Raw genomic sequence first — 15,598 nt, 5'->3', positions numbered from 1 at the left:
AGTAAATTCGAGTGTGAGGAGCCCCGTTTCTGCCTCACGATGGCCATTTATAAGCGTAATGTAAGAAACATGTGTCAACGTCTCACTTCTGTTTTCGAGTTACTTACTGGAAATTTAAAAAAAAAAGTATAGGATCCAAGTATCATCCACGTATGAATGCGCAGTATTCACGTCTTATTGTGTCATTCTCAGGTACTCTTGACGCGGCCTTATAGTGAAGAAATTACCCTTAATTAGAAACGCCAGTGCTTTTACATTACTCTGTATTCCAAAGAATCAGTGATGTTATCAATGATGTCAAAGTATCTCCCCCAACCAGACATGTATAAAATAATTCAATACAAATTACGTTTACTTTTAATTCGGTTTATTCACATACATTCATTACTATTTTTCACATTCATTTGCTTCCTGCATTTAATCTGATTTTTTTTTTCTATAAGCCCCAATAGCATATTTCACAATGTGAATTTTCATGAGAGATACATAGCTAAACAGCATCAGTTTTACATATAGGCCAAAAAAAAAATTAATTTAGTTGAATACAGCTCAGGTTCCAAGTGAAGCCTCCAAATTCTACCAGTTTTCACTCTCTCTGCAATTACACTGCCATCCTTTATAACTATGATATACTGTCCTGCTATCTAGAAAGTAAAAATGTTTTTTTTTTTTTTTTTTTTTTTCTTCTTAGTGACAGGAATTAGCATTTGATCAATTTTAAAATCCATTTCTGAGTGATTAGGGTGCAGATCAAAACTTAGATTGAATTGCAAGCAAACGAGTTGGTCACATTTCAGCAGATGAGCCAACAGTTCCTTTTCATCGTACCTTCATTCTTTAAAGGGAGATCATACAGGAATTTGTCATACCTCACGTCATGGACCTACATACGTAATCAGTCCGGATGCAAAGGTGGAGAAATTAATGGTATTCTAGAGAGAGAAGTAAACTGCCCTCCAATAATGGAGGCAGTAGGTGTGCAACTTGTCTGCTTTTGTAGTCATATTCTATTCAGCCATCGTTTCTGGACAAGACGAGGCATTCTTTTCCATAGGTTGAGTTTTGGCAAGAAAGAAATCATGAAATGCTGCGTGAACTCTCCTGATCTGTTTCTTGAGGAGATCCCTTTGTAATCCTGTTGATTTATGTGCTGTCATTCTCTGCCGTCAGGGTTTTTGGCTAAGTTCACAAAGAGCAAAACAATGTTAGTGTATGTTATACTGACACCAAAAAGCATGCATGTTGTGGGGGAAAAAATTACTGTGGGTCAATGTTGAGAATATTTAATTAATATGCAATATATGCCTTAAAGATTTTCTCTTCACCTTACTAAGAAGCCCTGAAGCAATTTTATTGCTAGCTTCGCCTGAAGTGTCCTCAGTGTCATCCACATCAGATCCCAAATCCTCTGAGGCTTCGCCATTCTCCCCTCTCTGTTGAAAGTCCCCATGGGTTCCAAGGCATGTAGAAGGCTCAACTAGGGTGAAATGTGAGTTTTAAATGATTGACAAAGGCTTCAAACCAAGCTTAGTTTTCCTAAGAATATTTACTCTGAAAACCTACTTTACATGCATTGTATTGTCAACCAGAGGGTGGGCACACAATGTAAGCTAAGGAGTTAACTATGGTAGAACACCCATTTTCAGAGTTGTTCAGTTAATAAGTGGTTCAGTATTTATCATTTTCATGGTATAAAAAAAAGCTTTCTACAGAGACTTAACTCTTTGTACTGCTGAAAATAAAAGTTCTGGTGGTCTGAAAGTGCAGTTATATACAGCATGGGTACTCTGAACCAAGAACAAATAACCCCTACCTGCCTTTTACAGTTATCTCACCATTTTGATTGCTTCTCATGGACTCACTAAAAGTGTCGCTCTGATTCAGCCCAGCTCCAGAGAAATCCGTGTCCTTTTCCTCTTCCACCTTTTCTTCATCCTCTTTTCTGTCCTTCAGCCCAGGCTTCTCACTGGACTGTCTAGGTTTACTTTCATTTCTTTCAGTTTCAGCTTCAGCTTCAGATTTTCTCTCTGGTACAGACTCATTGCTGCCCCTGAAATTCAACTCAGAATCATTGTATTCCGAGGAGCCTACCTCTGTGGATAAAGCCCTGGAGGCCTTTGATGGACTGCGGGATTGCTGCTCTAATGTACCGCTGGCCTTTTTGCCAGCCATATCTTGGTGCCCCTTGTAGTGGGCAGAGTCAGACTCTTTACCTTTGTCAGACTGACGGAAGCTGAACTTCCGAGTCAAAGAAGGAAAGGTAGTTTTCACCGGAGACAAAAGTATGCGAGATCGTCTCTTCTTAGAACCAGAACTAAATGATGGGGAAGAAATGGGTGAACATGATTGCACATGATTGGAAAACTGTCATGGGTCAGTACAACCACAAAACATCTTCATTCAACATATTTTTCATTTTCATTAATTGCACTGTTAAAATGTAAAGACTAGAAAGACTTTGGTCATCAGCATGCTGCTAAATTATTGTAAAATCATTGGAATGAACCTACAAAATGAACACCACATACCACTGCAGTGCCCTAATGGCAACCACCTCCACTGAATGTTGAGCTTCAAGATTTTTCATCACACTGTAAACCTCATGGTTGAGCTGAAACAAATCATATTAAATCCCATTAATAGAATTGGAAGATGCAGTTTTGTTACAAGTGGCCCTGAAGCACATGTATTGGTGTTGGCTGACAATGAAGAATAATGGAATTTGTTATAATCATAGTTCAAACAGAAAATTAGTTATCTGATACCACAGAAAATACAAAGGTAAAGATAGTAAAAGTAAACAAAATCGGTCTTCTTTGCATATATGGTGAGGTCGGCTTTACTATTTAACTTCCATATTTTCATTGATTCCCACTGGCAATCTATTAAATCGATTCTGAACAGGGACAAACAAAATCTAGCTGCCAAGATCTCATTTTAAGTACATGAACCCCTGTCCAAATATATATATATAACAACTCAAACTTACTGTGCACATCTCATGGTAGAAAATGTCCCTCAGACTAGAGATACTCTGGACAACTGCCACATAGCATCCGATACGACTGAGAAATGGGGAAAAGCCTACAGTTACATTTTGTCATTATAAGCCTGTGAGGAAAAAAAATGCCAGAGGCATTGAAAATATTGCTATACAGTCATACCTCAGATACACCCATTTGAATTACGAGAATTGAACTTTGAGGAGTTTTATTTAATTCTACTTTTGCTTGCAAGGCATTTCTTCATATTCCATTCTGGAATTTGGATTTTGCATGTTTCCCTGCAGTTGAGCAACATTTGACATTTACATTTATTCTTACAGTATAGCAGATGCTTTTCTTCAAACCAATTTACAATGACTAGTAATTCATTCTCATTAATTTTGTTACCTTTTTAGTGTTAAAGGCTGAATTAGTAAACACATTCACATATTTTTGTGGATTTTATATAGGAGCATTCGTTAAATGTACAGTATGTAATGAGTATGAAAACTATATGAGTGCAGGTAAACAGACAGTATTATGGAGTAATCAGTGAAGGGAAACTAATGTTAAATATTGACATAACTGTTCAATTGATGATATTTTAGCATAAATGGGGGTCAGTTTTAGGGCAGTCTGCTTGACTGTGCTGAACCACCTATCACTTTCTACACTGCATGTGTGTTGGCTGTTATACAGTGTATATATAGCATGTGTATGTAGGGAGGGTGTGAACACCTCTGGTAGATAGCCGGGAGCGCCTCCTTCAATTCTGTGTTGATATCTTCAAAGATCCTCTCAGTGATGTTTAACTCCTCCTTAGCCTGGTTTGCAAAAAAGCACACTAACTGGGACATGCAAAATTCAGTAATACTTGTCTGATTACTGAAAAATTAGTTTGTATCCTAAGCGACTCCTATACAAATTGCATACAGTCAAATTGTAAACAGGCTACTGCAAATGTACAACTAAAGTAAAAAAAATAACTCAGACACAAATTACAGTACTGGAAAATATACGGAACAGCCCTGTTCTAGTCCTCAAAATACCCTTGGTTTCACCTACTCAGTCCAAAAAAAACCTTTAACTTCAGCAGGCTGACTAAAGTATGCCTATGTCTTTGAATCAATCTGTTGAGTGTAAAATGAAGATTTCTTTAATACATTGCAACCCGAGGCATCATAAAAATGGCTGTAAATGCACTCTACATAGACAGGGCCCTATCACTGCTGTGAAGCTCCCTCCATATTTAATAATTGGTAAAGGAGTACTCTAAACAATATCTTATATAGGGCCATAAAAAAAAGCAAAGAACAGCACTCAGTATAACAAATATCCAGTAATCTCATCTAAATAACGATATTTGTCAGTACAGATTTGAATCACGTCTTGATTTTGAAGCGGAACTACGCACTATATTTGGATATATGAGAAAGACAGTTCCATGTCTCATTTTACCTTGGATATTTTGACCTCATCTTTCTTTTTGGCGTTTTGCAGCATTTCCAGGTGGTGCCGGGTGGAATCATAATCCACCAGCTTGCGGCCTCTTTTAGCTACTTTCTCCTGTGGGGTACAGGGGATTGGTGTGCAAAGAGTGTGGAAAGAACTGGGATGGTGAGAGAAGTCAACCAAACAGTATGGAGCACATGGGAGAAAATCTTGTTTAAAACCGAGATGATGACTTCAGGGAGAGGGGGGGAAAAAAAAAAAAAAAAAAAACCTATAAAAAAATGAATCATATGGTTTTAGTTTGAGTGTGCAGCAATCATTTCTAGATATCACCCACTCAAAGGGGCCATGGAGACTGGGGAGCTCGTAAGGGCCGGCGTAAGTGTATGCCTCTGCTGGAACTGACCTTGACTTCAGGGAACTGACTCATATAATTTTCCATGATGCGGACACATTGGTCTGCCAGCCCCTCCTCATAGCTTGTCCACAGAGGTTCTTCTTTCTGTCATGAAGAGAGAAAAAGTGTTTACTAGGCTGTAGAAAATGGGCTGAGCTTCTACCACTGGAACAAACAGGTCTTGGCAGACCATTCCTCTTTTCCACCAGGACAAGATGGGTCTGATAGCTTACTGTCCCTCTGTCCCTTAGGGAGCTAAAGCAAAAAAGGGGACTTGGTGACCTACCGCCACAATAACTTTCAAGTCTTCATCTCCTTGCAAATCCGAGTTGTAGATGGACATCAGCGTGTTTGACAACCGCCTGGAAGTTTCACGCATAGCTGTGGAGCAAGGCAAGGCAAACAGATGTTCATGTGACTAACTGCTAATGAGAATAATTATGATCCTGTGGGTAAAGTGCTGGATCACTGTATCCAAAAGAAATAAAAGCCAGTGAAATAAGATTTGAAACAACACGAGATACAGCTTTTCACATTATTTACAGCAGTTTATCATCAAAACAGCATGGAATAAAAATCTATAAAATAACTTGTTATAAAATAATGCGATTATTTCTTGTCTTAGAAACATTTTTTTTTTTGTTAATTAAGGCTCTTAAATGAATGCACAAGCATACCTTTCACAGAAGTGCAGTATGCCTTTAGGTCTTTGAGAAACTTGTTCCCATCAGCCTACAGAAAGACAAAAACCAAGAATTCCAAGAGTTCTGGGAATTTTTCTTTTAGACAGTCCCTTGACAAGAAGATATTGGCAGGAGGTTTCTCTATGATTACTACAGTCAACAGCAAACATGATTGTCAGTCATGGTTTACAGTCAAAATGTGAGTGAGGCTCAGAGCCTCATACTGGCTTTGACCAAACACTGGTAAATAGGTGAAGGGTGCATGCTGGTAGCACTCCTACTATTCAATATGCACGGTAAGCTTTGAAGCATATGAATCGGCTGCGCTGATATTATTTTGGTAGTCCGTTGGATACTTCTTTATCATTATAACTACTGTGCTGAGTAATTTTTCCACTTTTACCTGTACAATAAACCACAGAGCCAAACCATTAAATTGACCATTTTCCCAGGTCAAAGCACATATTTCAACCAACAGCAACCACAAGTGTCAGTAATTTCAGACATCTTGCAAAGTGAAAAGGGCCTTCTCACATTTATTACCTATATGACAATAATATCTATTAATTTTATGGGTCCTTTCAATGATTAAAAGGGAACTGATATTAAAACCAACAGTAAAATCACATGTCACAGTGTAAAATGTTCTACCTGTTGTTGGCTGAGGTCCTGACAGTACTGCTCAAACTCTTCATCTTTGGTCTCTTCTGTCTTGCCCAACTTCTGCAAGACCTGCAATGGACCACAAGTGTACTGGTCAAATCTAACAGCATCTTTAAAAATGTTAAGAACATTTTAAGGTAGTTAATTTGTAATGTGCATTTACACTCTATGCACCCAAGACAGCCATAAAGAACAGCCCAGACTGAAGCATTTCAAGATTGCATTGACTAATTTCTGAAGAAACTTAAAATTATACTGGAGTTTACTGTTTGAGAGCACTGAGAAAATGAACGCACTATATAACAGGAACTAAAAAAGTAGATTATCTAAGATCTCAGCTTTATCAATGAACAAGGTTTACCGTAACACCTCTGTGTACACAGAGCTGCAGAAATATGAATTGGCTCTTGTTTGAGATTAGTCAGCACAATCCTGGCTTGAACCAGCACTGCAGTATTCTATCAATATTAACATGATTAATGCACCAATAAAAACTGTCACTTTGCAAGATGCAGAGGCTGGCAGTTAAATTTACAGTCAAAAGTTAATAAAGGAGTTTAAAGATTTCAATCTGTGTAGCTCTTAACAGAACATCTCTGTCAAGAGAGCAATTGAGAGCAAATAGAGTACTTTGTGAGACAGTTTCTCACAAAGTTATACAGATAGTAAGAGTGACACCTAGACAGAAGGCAAGGTAGTTGGTCTTTGTGGATTTTTGAGTCACTTGCTTCATACAGAACCAACTGTACACAGAAACAAGAGTGGAAGACAACTATTGGGAGGCACAGTGGTGCAGCAGGTAGCACTGGTCACTCAGAGCACAGACTGGACCCCCACTTAGCCTGTGTGGAATCTGCATGTTCCCCTTGTGTTTGTGCGGGTTTCTCTCCAGGTGCTCCAGTTTCCTCCCACCACCCAACTACATGTGTTTGGTGACTATATTGCCTGTGGTGTGTGTATGTAAGGGTTTGCGTATTACATTACTCTGTTGATAGATATGTGAATGGCTGTGGGGGGTTTAGTGCAGTGTATGTAACGCTAAGTCACCTTGAATAAAAGTATTAGTCATTGTATGCCACTTTGGAGAAAATGATCTGCTGAAAGGATAAATTTAATCCTTATAACAACTATTTGACAGTGATCATTTATACAGCAGTACATGTGTATGCTCACCATCTGATATTCCACACACATGTGAGCCATTGCCATCTGACAGTCCCTTCAGTCCTCATATTTAGCTTGGGATGCTAAGAGCATCACAGCAGTTTAACTGAGAAATTAAGAGCTGTAACTATGCAGCAGCATTCCACTGCCGTGATTTATTTCCCAAGTATACTTGCCAAAGGGCTGTCCAAAAATCCAATCTGAGCACCAAGCTGTGAAATGGAATTAAAGCCAGGCTCCTTCACATTGACAGGTCACAGCACTGTTTAACTGGGGGAAAAACACACGTTGGCAGGAGTTGACCCTAACTTGATTATTTCACCTACCAATTTGAAGGAGGCAGTGAGCAGTGCTCAGTCACTATAATGTATAAGTTTTACAAATATATACAATTATAAATATGTCCTATCCAGCTCATCACCACTTCAGTGGTGTGAAACACTATTAACGAATATATTTTATTGAACATATGCAGATAAAAACAGACGCATGCAGGTCAAAACGTGAATTTACCACATGCAACTGAAAAAATATTTTCTCATATCAACCGTTGGCACGTGCTTTGTCTTGTTATGGAATTGTGTTTCAGTTACAGACTCTCTTTCAAGGACTGAAAGCTTATGCTTGCAGATTCCTCAGACATCCACTACATGGTGCAGTACACTGAAGACAAAATAAAAACTGCTTGATCTCCCTCATTTCACAGGTTCCATTTAACAATGAAAGAACAATCTACAAATGAATCTCTGACCTTTCACTGTGCCTGTCTGATTAAGGTGAATACTGTAGCTGAATGTGGTTTTGGCCTGGATGTCAAAGGGACTGATGTGAAATCATGGGAGGTGGGATCAAAACAGGGGTTTACTGTGGAAAGAAGACAGGAAAAAGAACTGAAGCCAGAAGCATACCCTGTAGATTAACCCAGACTTCATCAAACTGGGTATAAAAACACTTGGTGCTAGGGTATTATGGTACTTCCATCTAATCCTGTTTTGAACCATTAACCTACCTTCTCCTGGGCCCGACTCAGCTGCCTCTGGACCCGCTTGGCAAGGACTCCAGCACCTCCAGGGCTACTGGTAGTCGACCTGCGATCTGCCATTTCATCTTCATTTTTTTCTTCTGGTATCTGCTCTGTGGAGGCCTCAGGTTTGCTTTTTATTTCTTCCATGCAAAAGATGGGTTGGATTAAAACAAAAGTGATTTCATTTAGTGTCACTGTTTAAAAGGTCAAAGTTTGCTACTGTGCCTTTAAAACATTACAATTATTTACATTTATTCATTTAGCAGATGCTTTTGTCCAAAGCGACGTACATCTCAGCAAAAGCACAGTTTATGCATTACATTGAGGAGGATCTACTCAACTTATTACTGTCAGTTCTGAAATTTAAATCCTTCTCAAAAGGTAGAATACTGACCCTTGAAATCCCACAAGTAGTATCTTAAAACATTCTGTGCTTCCACGATCTTAGTGAACAGCATCGCATCATTCCATTTATATAATACATCTAATGATGTGCTCAAAAGTTCAGCAACATTTTACAGCTCAAAAATGTGCAGCAGATACACCAGTGCAAGTAAAATGTCAGCAAAAAGGAAATGATTTAAGAAATGACAATGTAAAAGAATTACAGAGTAAAACAACCAGGTTCAAGATTAGCTACTACTGTCCAACGATATCAGAAAGTGTTCTTTATGAATGATCATGATGGTTCACAAACCTTTCAGTGGGGGATCTTCAGCAAAACTCTGGTAAGAGCAGTTTTTAATAAAAATTAAAAAAAAAACTGGAAATCATAAATTAACATTTATTTGTTTAGCAGGTGCTTTTCTCCAAAGCAACTTCAAGCAACTACTGTATAGTATCATCCCACACTTTTCCACCAAAGGTCACTTACAAGGCCAGACATACTACAGTACGCCACTTATTTGAACCCAGATCCTTTCATGTTACTCAGGTGCTGTGAGAATAGTGCTACTCACTACCATGCGATAGTATTCTAATATATTGTTATAAAGTTATTCTAATATAAATTCTTAAAAGTATTTTTGCATTCCACAGGATTTAAAAATGTTACTGATGCTTAGGATATTTTTAATCCTGCTTATGTGTGATAGATATAAGCAATACATGTGAAAATAGAAAAAAGCATGACTGCATTTCATTTTCTGGAAATGTGTGGAAACATTTTTTCTTAGTCATTGTGTGCGATTATGCTTCATTGTATATACTTTTTTCCACTAAAACATAACTGTCAGCCCATATGTAAAAATGTATTATTGCCTATAGTTTTGAATATCTTAAAAAGTAGCATTATTATTAAGGAACTTCAAGCTACATAGGTATTATAAAACAGTAATGTAAATTTCATCAACACTTGCAAAGACAAAAGCCTGGTCTTAGGGCAACATGGTTTTGATTTACTTCAGCTCTTAACCACATTAACATGATAAAAATACATAGAGCAAGTGATCTCGCTGTGTTCCAGGTGACAATCATATACTAACATTTCCAACCAGGGTTGATCACCCCTGAAAACATGAATATCATACCCATATAGACTCCATTATGGTTAATTATTGCCATCTAGTGTTGGTAAAATTGGTGGTTCACTAATGCACACTGACAAGTCACTGTCAAAGATGATATCTATGTAGAATTTAAGACCACGCTCATATACACTGACACACTGCAAGTGGGTTAAGATGAACTACCATTTTAAGGTTAATTCTACTGTCTCCATCTGGTCTTCTAAAGTACAATCATATTGATACCCTACATGAGTATCCTTCGCAGAATATAAAGGAACCAAAAATAAGAGCAATAGTGCTCAATGGAGTTATACAGTATTTCTGGGGGGATACATTAGGCTTACTTGAACATGTGTCATGGCTATGATTCTTTGCACAATTTACATTTACATATTTAACAAATGCTTCTCTTCAAAGAGACTTCCAACAGATACTATGTAGCGTTATCAGCCCACACACCTTATTCACCAAGGTGACTTACACTGGGTCACTCATACATACATCAGTGGAACACACTCCCTCTGTCACTCACACACTATGGGGGAACCTGAACTGCATGTCTTTGGACTGTGAGAGGAAACCAGAGCACCCGGAGGAAACCCACAGACACGGGAGAACATGCAAACTCCACACAGACTGAGCAGGGATCGAACCCACGTCCTCTCACACCAGGCAGGTGCTGAGACAACTTATGTCCAATAAACATATACAGTATATAGCAATATATGTAGTATAAACAAACCTGTTAACCCAGTTACAAAAGTGCCAAATTCATGCCACTAAAACCTTACTGCTAAGGTTAAAATGCTTGGCTAATAGGCACTACAGAAACTTAAAAATTTACACTTTGTTTTATCAGAAAGTTATTTTTGAACCCCATTACCAAAAGGTAGCCTTTTCATTGATGACTCCAAATGTTGTCAAGAGTCATTCATCCACATCACCTGAAGGCAATAATGCAAAAAAAAAAAAAAAAAAAAAAGCATTTCTCACCACTTACTAGAGATGTAAAACAGGCTAAGGCAAAACAGCACAATATGGTGCATTTTGGGACCCAAGCAATCTGTTTCTCACGTTTTTTTGTTAAGTTTCTTGTGTGCATTAAAAAGCACTTGAGAACAAATTTACTAAAAGCACACATTTCTCAAATTTTCAATACACAAGTGGGAACGGCAAGCATTTTCAACGTAGTTATGATTTGCAGTGTTCTACATAGGACTGATGTCAGACATCAATATTTTATGTTGTTTAGTGTTATGTAGGCCTACATTAATATGTAATTAAAGAAACTGCATTTGGAATCAGGGCCAGCGTGTTGCGTGGAAACATGTAGGGTATTTAAATGATTGATAAGCTAGTACAGAACACATTACAATCAATGTGTGTTCGTTTATCTGCGTGTTTATTTTTAAAGGAGAGTACACTATTCTCTTGTGTATATAAAATTACACACATCTTGATCTTCTGAACCGCTTCCCACGGGGTCGCGTTATGAAAAACTGCTACGAAGACTAATTAAACATATACATTCTTCCATATTATATCGCTACAACCGCATTTTTCCCCAGTAATGCGAGACTTTCAAGTGCTCCGGCGTCTGCGTGTTTCACTCTGAATGCTTTGATTTTATAATGGAATTAACTATTGAATTAAGTTCCGACTTCCGGTCACATGACAGTCTCCACCAATCACAACAATGATTACGGTAAACGGTTCATAATTGAAAAAGCAGATTCAACACAAACTTTGAGAAATAAACTGCATAAACAGAAATCTGTCAATTAACTCAATAGCTTTCATAATACGAATACACCCTAAACTACTGTGTTTCTCGTGTTAGGTGTGACAGCGTGCGAAAAGTAACTGTCAAATTCAAATAATTGAATTCCCTCATTTTTGTTCCAAGTATCACTAAATATGATGGCATCACCGCTATCCCGCATAAGAAATACCATTTAGGTTAATTGTAATTTACACTTGATGCATTTCCCTCCAGGAACTGCTAAGGCGGCTCTGTCTAATAACGTGGAATGAGGGGTACGCTTGAAAAATGGTGTCGTTTTAGAGCGACAAACCGAAAAAGGAATGTGAACAATTTGGACACTGTGAGAGGACAGAATCGCAACCACAGGTATAATCGGATGGAAAATGCGTATCCCGAGGTCAGAACAACCCTGACGTGCATCGTCTCCCAATTCAAACATCCTCCGAGCAGTAGAGCTCATGTTAGACGCTCAATGCCCGACTAACAAACGAAGAAAGTGTCGCACTACAAATCCAACAAGTCCCGGCGAGCTCGCGCTTCTTTCGTTTCTGCACTAGGCGGAGAAAAGGGCGAGACGCGGATGTTTTGCCATGTTTCAGAACATGGGCAGCGTCCTGACGAGGTGCGCGCTCACCGACGTGGCCGTGCAATGGCTCGGCTGGGCTGCGGCCGCCGCGCTGCGCACGGAGAAGTTTTACGACTTGGCAGGTAAAGTGGGCGCGAAAACACTGCGTCTTTAGCACGGATCGAGCAACCGGTCCCGGCCGGGTACTGAGCCAAGTTAGAGCAGAGAGATTCCATGCGGCTTTTGGGGGAAAGGAGGATATTTCCGACGCGACCGAGCACACTGACTCATGAACACACACACACACACAAAATAAAACTCTAATATTAAATGACACGTTTAACAGTTGCCCTCCATATTAGAACTGCACGTGGCGTGCGCCGCGTGTTACAAAACAGCGGTTACCGAAGACCGTTGTGAAAGACGGGTAGCAAACTCCGAGTAAACCGAGTGTCGTGGGGCAGCAACGGAGTCGCCCTACGTGGAGCAGAACACAAATACCTGCAATAATTTGACTTTTTTTTTTTTTTTTTTTTTTTTTACCTGCCATCTGTTCTTGCCAGTTATTTTTACTTTCACAAAAGAAGGTGATGTGGTTAAGGTACCGCATTACACTGAAAGGACCCGGATTCGAGTCATACTCCTGCTGAGCCTGGCCCGTCCTGTCTCGATCAAGCCACTTACCCTGCTGTGTAAATGCCAAAGTTACTGCAAGTGGTAGTCAAACGTTACTAGTGATTTGAGGAAAGTGAATACTATATAGCAAAGCTTACATTTTAATAGATATTTTTTCAATGAAGGTGGGTTACCTGCTGTACAAGTTAGAGTTGCCCCAACCCAAGCAGTGTGTCCCAGCTCACCCACCTTTATCCATGAGCTGCTCCTGGCTTTTCCCCCTTCAGAAGGCTGTAACCCCGAGCGCGAGAGACTTGCCTGGCATTCCACCGTCCTGCTGGAAGAGTTGCTCCCTGTGCTGGAAAGGTGCCCTTGACCTTTGATACCATGTCAGCTTGATGGCTGGTAAAATATTTCCTACAGGCCTCAGGCTCCATCCACTTGGAATCGGCGACAAGGTCCGTTGAAAGTAGCGTTCACGAATAACAATGCGGGTTTCATTTTCCCTGGAACTCCTCCTGTGTTCATAGGTTCAGGTACATTTCTGCTACTGGCCCACCTGAGCCGCCAGTGGGGGGGGACTGGCTACGTGCGGCAGAACGTGCAGACTGGCCTGGTGGCGGCCTGGGCATTGCGGTGAGTTAGCCAGCCTCATCGTACGCCGTCTTATTCCGTTCTTTTTCCATCAGCCCACTGAAGCGCACAGACTTTGTTCTGAAGGTTCTCCCAGCTTTTTAATTTAATAGCTCCTTAGGGCACTTTCAAATAATTAGAATCACGAATGATTAACAATGGGTCCTTAAGATTGCTGTTGTGTAATTTACCCTTCAGACAGCATAACTGGTCAGTCCTCGTCTCCTCTAGGTTGGGAGCATTCCTCTTTGGGCGGATACTTAAGGAGGGGCAGGATCGCAGGTTCAACAATGTCAGAGACAATCCAAGAATCTTCTTTGTGTACTGGACCATGCAAGGTGCTTATCCTCTGCATTTAGCCACAGTACACTTTTCACTTGGGATGATCTGGGATGTTACATGAATTTTCTTTCATCTCAACAGCACTTTGGGTGTTTGTGACCCTCCTGCCGACCCTGATTTTAAACAGCGAGCGTCGGGATAAACCCCTGGGCACACGGGACTATGTGGGCTGGGGAATATGGGGTGTAGGTTTTGCCACAGAGGCCATTGCAGACCAGCAGAAGTGGAATTTCAAGCAGGACACTAACAACATAGTAGGTCCTTCTAGCCATATAGCAGAGGTTATAGTTTATACAAGTATCAAAGGAGCCAAAAGCAATTTGCTTCACTAATAAAAGTTTACAAACATTACATTGTACATTCTGCAACAACTTTCTGCACTGTTTTCAGGGTAAATTTATCCAGAGTGGACTGTGGGCCTATAGCCGACACCCAAACTACCTGGGGGAGATCTTGCAGTGGACAGGACTCTTCATTTCTGCCTCCTCTGTGATGAAGGGGCCCCAGTACCTTAGTGTGGTGTCTCCTCTCTTCGTCTGGTTCCTGCTACGCCACGTCAGCGGGATCCCCATCTTAGAGAAGCAAGCTCTACAGAAGTGGGGCTCAGACCCAGCTTTCCAAAACTACATCAAAAACACACCTCTTCTCTGGCCAGACCTCAGGTTCTGGTGATGTTTCACTTCCTTTTTTCAGCTATGAGTCACAGGTGACTGAATACAATGTGAAGTCTTCCATTAACTCATGAGATTTCCCTCCCACTTTGACTTGCAGTAAATATTCTACCATTAAGACAAATCAATTTGCATCTATTACAAAGAAACTCTTAAAGGCAGCAATGCTTCAAAGGACAAAAATGATCAGTATTTTGATACAAAGGTATACTGTATTTCAAAGAAACAGCACAACTTATACAACATGCACAATCAAAGATCAGTGCATTGTAGGACTTGGCAACAAAAATCAGATGTGATCATTTAACATTGTATTTTAAATTGCTCAATTCTGGCATGTCAGAATGTTGCCTGGCTATTTCAACTTAATACAAGATAAAGCAAAATACAGTGTAGAATCATTTTCTTTAAAAGGACACAAGCTGTTTCATGGGTGCTGAAAGCACCTTGGTATTAAAAAACCAGTAACCCATCCTCTCTTTCCATGTGCAATTCTACCCTTTGAAACAAGCTGCATCCATCTACTTCAACAAGAAAATTAAAAAAAAATCAAACCTGGGAAAAAGATGACATCTCAGCCATGTTCCTACTGTACACTGAAATCCAGGCATATTTGAAATGCCCATTTCACAAACCCAGTCCCCAATGCACTACACATAGACATGAATTTGCAAGCATTTACAAGACAATAGTGTTACTGTAAATCTAGTGTACCCAGGATGCCATGTTATTTTTGGTACCCATAAAAATGATATAGCATCATCTGTGAAACTCAAAGCTTTTAAAATATAACTATTGTTGTACAGAATAACGTAAGGCTGAGGACAAGGTACACAGTTAAACACCTAACCTAGTATTGTTACATTTTTCCAATACATTTTTTCACTTCTCCAAAGTACATTAAAAAAAATACCTCCATGCATGTCTAAACTGGCTATAACTAATCCGTTCTTCCGTTATACTGCAGACAATTTGGTAATAAGTAGTCAAATCTTTTCAATTAGTATTTGATTAAATATCAGAAAGGAACTCGCATTATTATATACCGCAAAGCATGAAGATTCATCTGTATAGCCATTCTGCAACAACTGCAAAAAAAAACAGTTTGGGCAATAAAAATATACCCAAAAGA

The 15,598-nt window shown here is 39.5% G+C and overlaps 2 protein-coding genes across 3 annotated transcripts; one reads left to right on the top strand and one right to left on the bottom strand.

The window, feature by feature from the left end:
- Positions 1-367: 367 nt before the first annotated feature.
- Positions 368-13,316, bottom strand: bin2a (bridging integrator 2a). 2 transcript variants are annotated; one of them, XM_018760724.2, is made up of 13 exons: positions 13,070-13,316; positions 8,353-8,507; positions 6,168-6,248; positions 5,511-5,565; positions 5,120-5,214; positions 4,843-4,938; positions 4,443-4,550; positions 3,723-3,808; positions 2,990-3,065; positions 2,529-2,611; positions 1,836-2,314; positions 1,326-1,477; positions 368-1,179 (listed from the first exon to the last, which is right to left on the bottom strand). In XM_018760724.2, exons 1-13 carry the CDS (start codon positions 13,077-13,079, stop codon positions 1,144-1,146), a joined length of 1,512 nt encoding a protein of 503 aa, XP_018616240.2. In that variant the 5' UTR covers positions 13,080-13,316; the 3' UTR covers positions 368-1,143. The 2 variants fall into 2 exon arrangements, with proteins under 2 accessions (XP_018616240.2, XP_018616241.2); XM_018760725.2 differs by having other exon boundaries at positions 1,863-2,314.
- On the top strand, positions 12,179-15,583 carry LOC108939405 (uncharacterized). The gene is made up of 5 exons (XM_018760726.1): positions 12,179-12,348; positions 13,351-13,456; positions 13,685-13,791; positions 13,877-14,049; positions 14,186-15,583. Exons 1-5 carry the CDS (start codon positions 12,231-12,233, stop codon positions 14,465-14,467), a joined length of 786 nt encoding a protein of 261 aa, XP_018616242.1. The 5' UTR covers positions 12,179-12,230; the 3' UTR covers positions 14,468-15,583.
- Positions 15,584-15,598: the final 15 nt, after the last annotated feature.

This window comes from Scleropages formosus, chromosome 19 (genome assembly GCF_900964775.1).
Source record: "Scleropages formosus chromosome 19, fSclFor1.1, whole genome shotgun sequence".
Lineage (NCBI taxonomy): Eukaryota > Metazoa > Chordata > Actinopteri > Osteoglossiformes > Osteoglossidae > Scleropages > Scleropages formosus.
This window is presented reverse-complemented; position numbering and strand designations above follow the sequence as displayed.